This window comes from Labrus mixtus, chromosome 21 (genome assembly GCF_963584025.1).
Source record: "Labrus mixtus chromosome 21, fLabMix1.1, whole genome shotgun sequence".
NCBI lineage: Eukaryota > Metazoa > Chordata > Actinopteri > Labriformes > Labridae > Labrus > Labrus mixtus.
Genome location: NC_083632.1, coordinates 2,522,143 through 2,528,142, shown reverse-complemented (window position 1 = coordinate 2,528,142; position 6,000 = coordinate 2,522,143). Strand labels below are relative to the sequence as shown.

At 43.8% G+C, this 6,000-nt stretch overlaps 1 protein-coding gene and 1 long non-coding RNA gene across 5 annotated transcripts in view; both read left to right on the top strand.

Annotated features, from left to right (window-relative positions):
- Positions 1-1,190, top strand: part of LOC132955379 (uncharacterized) — a 1,624-nt gene extending 434 nt beyond the window's left edge. Inside the window, exons 2-3 of the long non-coding RNA XR_009665925.1 lie at positions 334-573; positions 1,040-1,190. This is a non-coding gene — a long non-coding RNA (uncharacterized LOC132955379). The remainder of the gene's footprint in view (positions 1-333; positions 574-1,039) is intronic.
- LOC132955375 (rho GTPase-activating protein 44-like) overlaps positions 1-6,000 on the top strand; it is a 91,252-nt gene that overhangs the window by 64,073 nt on the left and 21,179 nt on the right. For all 4 annotated transcript variants that reach the window (XM_061028219.1, XM_061028222.1, XM_061028221.1 and 1 more), the window contains exons 11-13: positions 1,223-1,334; positions 5,157-5,238; positions 5,348-5,428. In XM_061028219.1, coding sequence (XP_060884202.1) covers positions 1,223-1,334; positions 5,157-5,238; positions 5,348-5,428 — 275 coding nt within the window. The remainder of the gene's footprint in view (positions 1-1,222; positions 1,335-5,156; positions 5,239-5,347; positions 5,429-6,000) is intronic.

The window sequence follows — 6,000 nt, the reverse complement described above, 5'->3', positions numbered from 1 at the left end:
CCTCCACCTTTTCAAACAGTCTCCTGTGGTCTGAATGAAACATCTGTGCTGTGCTGTGTTCAGAATATAACATGAATCAAGCACCAGAGGAGGTTTGTGACCCTGAATAAACCAGCTCTCTCAGAACGCTCCGTTTTGGTGTGTGTGTCTCTTTAAATGCAATGACCCCGCCCCCTGAGTTTTCCCGGTAGACATCACTCCTCTGTAGAGAGAATAAAAATGGCCGACCTGCGTAAAAGTTTTGCTCTAGTCTGGGGGTGGAGTCCATGGGTGGAGATACCAGGGGAGGGGAGGGGATTTATTTTTACCAGAATCCCACTGTGACATCACAAGGAGAGCACATTTGAAACAGAGCATTTTTCTCTGTGTTGTAAGACTTATGCAGACCACAAACAAAGGACTGGATGGTTTATTTCACATGTTGTGGGTCAGTAGACTCTCAGGTTAATAAATATATGTTCAAAAACACTGTACAAGTGGATTTTTCACATTAAGTCCCCTTTAAAGAGAAATAAAACGGGTTTTTAAAGGCAGGGTTGGTCATTTCCTCCAGATCCACTTTTTAAGATTTTGGTTGAAATTGTCTTTAGGTCCTGACAGATATTAATAACTCAGGTTCTCTGAAAAAGGAACAAAGAAAATCCTTCATCTGTATCAGTTTGTAAGTCTGTAAAAACTTCAACCAATGTCTGCCACGAGGTACCAATCTGATGAACCAATCAGACGCCTCCCTGTCTCACTGCTCGTTCTCTACCTCTTGTGTGCTCTAGTCCACACTCAAAGCATGAGCTGAGGTCCGCTTCAGGAGCAACGGTGCGCGTGCATGTAAGTGAGGGGGCGTGGCTTTAGAGGGAGCGCAGAGGGGAAGGGGTGCAGACGGAGCACTGAGGGAATGCTACTTTCAAAATCATGCTAGTTTTTCGAAAATGACCAACCCTGCCTTTAAGCCTCATTATTGAATATAAATGTTGTGTCTATGGATTTATGCCATAGCATGACCACATATGTTCCTGAAGCCCTATTCCTAAGCCGAAGGAAGACGCATTGTCCATCTTTATTTACAGATTGGCTCCAACATTCAAAGGGTCCCCATGGAAAGAAGACTCATTGAACCCCAATCCCTCCTTTTGATTTTTAAGATCTTCACTTCCTGATTGTTGCTTTGGGATTGGACTGCGGTTTTATTTTCTCTGTCATATTTTTTTTACTTTTTCGTTCTCAGGGTTTGTTCAGAATCGCTCCCTCGGCCTCCAAACTAAAGAAGCTGAAGGCGTCTTTGGACTGCGGGGTGATGGACGTCCAGGAGTACTCTGCAGACCCGCACGCCATCGCAGGTGAGATACTTTCAGCCGAACACCCCCCCCCCTCCCCCCAACCCCCCGGCCTTCATGTAATCTGCTGCAATGACGGCTGATTACCATCGTCTGGAAATGGGAAACCTTCCTCACAGGTAGATTTATGAGTTGGCACCATTTCCTCGTTAAGGAATCTAATTTTCTGCGCAATTTCTGGCGACGGCTGCGTGTTAAGAAGGTGGCAGACGCCTCGTCCTGCCACCTTCACATCCACACGGAGGAGAAAAAACAGATTAAGGACTGGACGTTGTGATTAAGCTGCTAAATGATCTGAACGTGGCCTGAATCATACTAACTCTTCCTGTTTATTGCTCCTGCACATATTAAGTATCCTGCAGCGGTCGTTGATAAAGCTCCTCCTGAATGAGGAATTTTTAAAAGTCTTCTAAAAGAGGGGCTCCCAAACTTTTCAGGTCGTGACCCCCAAATATAAGGGTTCCTCCCACAGTCCAAAGACATGCTCGTTCAATTAGTGACTCTAGATTGCCCGTAGGTGTGAATGTGAGTGTGGCTGACGATCAGTCCAGGGTGTAACCCCGCCTCTCAACCAATGGCAGCTGGGATCGGCTCCAGCAGCCCCCTTTGCGACCCCAAACGGGAAAAGCGGTAACGATAATGGATGGATAGGACGGCTGAAGAGAGACAGGAAACGTTGGGAGGAGAGAGTGCAGGATGATGTGCAGCAAAGGGCCGAGGTCGGATTTGAACATAGGCCGCTGCGCTGCAACGAGGACTATAGGCTCTGTACATGGGGTGCACAACATAACCGCTAGGTGCTAGGCTATCCAGCAACCCGAGAAGATCACACGATTAAAACCAAAACCAACAATATTTAGAGGAGTTGATCGCACACTGAGGCTAATGACAGCTGGGATCGGCTCCAGCACCGCGCGGCCCTGAATGGGGAAAAGCGGTAAAAGATAATGGATGGATGGAGGCATCTCGCGACCCCCCTCTTGGTGGATGGCGCCCCCACCCCAGTGGGAACCACTGTCCTTAAAACATGAGAGTTAAAACTTATGAGCTTTTCAGGATTCAGTCCTCGTTGCTCGTTGTGAGTCAGCAATAAAAAACAGACTTGTCTTTCTCGTCTTCTATGTTTCTGTTATATCAGACACATATTCAATAAGCCGTCCCAAAAAAATGTCTGGTGATAAAATTCCAAATATAACCGGGATTAGTGTCAGACCGGTTCTTCATCTTCTGCAGAGGCGGCAGCAATAAAAAAAAATAAAGAAAGATGTTTTGTTGTTGCTGTCACTGCTTCGCTCTTTAAATCAGAACAGTGATAGAATATAAAAGAAAGAAAAAGCTTTCAAGCTTTCATGCTGCTGTTATTGATCTTTTTTTCTTTGGAGAAAAGTGTTTGTCTTCAGTGGAGCTGACTGCTGCATAATGCACTCGACAGATGAAAACAATACTTCTCAAAAATAACTGACATTTTAGGAGCTATGGAAAAATATTTTTTAGCTGTGGAGCTGTGCATTATTGATAAAAATGCCTTGAAAGAAAAAAAATTGGTGCAGAGTTTTGCATAAAGTTACTGAATAAGTTTCTCCGATCTCATGGGACGAGAGCGTATAATTTAAAGACAGATTTAGTGGTGCGGCAGATCTTGAGTGTTTTCTTTGAAATGTGAATTTGAGCACAGATTCCTTCATCCTCTTTTTTTCTAAACTTGTTACTCCGGCTGCTTCTGCCCTGCTCGTGACCCTGACTTTTTGTAGAGACCCTCAAGACCCTCTCATGAGACCTAGACAACTTTGCGCTGTGTCATGTCATGCCGAGTCAAGTCGTGCCCTGACGGTATCGTGTCAAGCTTTGCCAGTCGTGATGTGTGGTATCATATCGTATCATATCTCAAAAGTGGCTCAACACCTTGATAAATTCTAACGGCCAGCAGAGGGCAACTCCACTGGTCCTAAAATTATGTCCAATTGTATCAAAGTCTTGAGCCTGTTACTGTGACCTGTATCAAGTTTATAGTTGTATCTGCTGGTTTGAAGTCTTATTTGACAAATCAACGATGTTAATTTACTAAACTATGGCCCCATATCAAGAAACAAGGAAGAGCAGAGCAGAGTAAACCTACCGGAGATTGACAAGTCATCACCAATGAGACTCAAACATGAAGATATTTATAATTTTAAGTTGATGTGAATGTGTTTCTTTGCTTTAAAAAGCTGTTATATTTGATGTGTATATCATGTGATATCGTTATAAATTGCTTCATTTTTGTTATTTGCAGATTTTTTGGTTAAAGTCTTAATATGTGATTTTTCACACTTAAATATAGAAATCAAGTATATCCTCTGAAAATAACTCTGTGAGTCATGACTGTCTACAATGGGTGTAACACCCGAGTCCCACTGTCTGTGATGTTTTCAGAGTTTTCAGAGTCCTATCTTCACTTTGTTTACATCGCCCGGACAGCCGGCTGACTCCTCCCCTCGTGTATAAAAGTTGTTTAATTGAGGGACTAGAGAAAAGAAGAATAACATACTGTACTCACTGCTTAACTGTGTTTCTAGATCACGCTCATTTCAGGTAAATTTACATGCAGTGTGAAGATACGAGCAGAATAAAGATCGCTAGCATTAGCATGCTAACACAACAATGCAGCGCGAGTTGTTTTGGTTTCATGCTGGTGCTCAAGGGCGACATCTGCTGGATCAAAAAAATCACATATAAAGACTTTAAAGTGACTTCAAAAGCTTCTCAGTTCACTTTTCAGCCTGATACCACAGAAGACAGAGATTCAATATTTCCCCGGGCACTAACAACATGTCCCTTTCTCAAATATCAAATCAGAGTCAGTCAATCAGCTGTGTTCAGTGGAGCGTGTGGAGAAAGAGACGAATCCTCGGATCCTTCCTTTAATGATCCCATATTAAACTGGGTTAGCTCCAGAAGAAAATCTAATTTGTGGTTTTGTCCCACTGGGGGTGGTCCTGGTCGTGATGGGCGGGGGGGGTCAGTTAACAGGGATTCATCCTCTATCCGCCTCGATGAGAAGCAGAAGAAGGTCTTTCTTTGGAAATAACAGCAAACTAAAAGAGCTTCTGCGGTATTTTCAGCGAGCTTTAATGTGCTTTTAATGTGTTTATTCAGCACAGAGCGCGGCATGGCTGCACCGAACACACACACACACACACACACACTCAGACTAACACACACGTTTCACACACTCACACTCAGACAGAACGACAGCAGCCTCCGAGCTGTCTCTCAGTGAGGGATGCCCCGGCTCTGTTGTTTGTCATCCATCCCACACATCCCCGAGGGGGAAATGAAACTCACCAGACCAGAGAGAGCGAAGAAGAAGAAAGAGACGAGCACAGAGAGAGAGAGAGAGAGAGAAGCCCAGTCAGCCGTCACCGTCCTCATCAGCGCTGGAAAATTACACTCCCACACACGGGGCGTTGATGAAAACGTGTTTGGAAATAGTTCTCTTGTTTATTTTAGATCGGTCGTGGAGCTCAGAGTAGGAGGGAGACTGTTTTCTGTGTCTCATCTCTGAACTGTCAGAGAAGAAGAAAAACGATATTGTAAAAGAAAGAATAATTCAATAAACAAAAATGTTTGAATATATTTGTGTGTTTTCTGTAATTCATGCTCCGGGCGGTTGCTGGTGACAGGGTGAAAAATAAAATCTAATACTCATAATGCAACGACATGCCAAGGGGCGATGCTGAAGCAGCCTGAGACACTATGAGCTCATGCAGCGATATATATTTATATTTCATGGGAACATGAAACATGGGAACATTTAGCTTGTATCTGTTATTTTGTCCTCTGCAGGTGCTTTGAAGTCGTACCTGCGGGAGCTCCCCGAGCCATTAATGTCATATGAGCTCTACAACGACTGGATCCAGGCCTCCAAGTCTGTATCTTCTCCATATCATGTTTTCTATAAAATAATCGGTGATCGTTGTGACCGTTTTTCAAACTTTATGTTTGTGCGTGTTTTTGATTTTTCTGTCGTCTTGCAGCATTCAAGATCAAGACAAGAGACTGCAGGCTCTCCTGAGCGCCTGTGAGAAACTTCCACCGGCCAACAACAACAACTTTAAGTGAGTCAGTGTTTCCACGTTTCTCTCTCTCTCTCTTTGTGGTCCCGTTTTTCTTTCTTGTGTCGCTTTATTCATCCAGGACAGCGGGGAAGATGACCAGCGATGATTCATGTTGGACCAAGATCAAAGAGTTTACTCTGAAATACATGTTCAACAGGATTCAGTTTCACAATCATCCTCGACTTCGATCCCACTAACAGTTTAACAACTGCTGCAAAAAGCGGTTTAGTTCTTAACTATCTTAAAGGAGCAATATATAACTCTGACCCCCTAGTGTTTAAAATGGGTACTGCAGTCTAAATTCTAATCATTGTAGAGAGCTGTCTCCCCCCCCCCTCCTCTCTAGAGTCCATGCTCACACAGGTCACCATGTGGTGGACTCTGAAGCTTCAGTGTTTATCCAGCTCTGCATGGGTCTGTAAACCTTTCTGTGTTCTAACCTCTCTCCATTTTTCAAAAGCATCTCCAATATTGATCCTAGTTTGAGCACGTTTCTGCTCGTGGAGCTTATTAGAAACATGCAGAGGCTTTTTAGGTCGGGTACAATCACTTCTATCTGAACCACTTCTCTT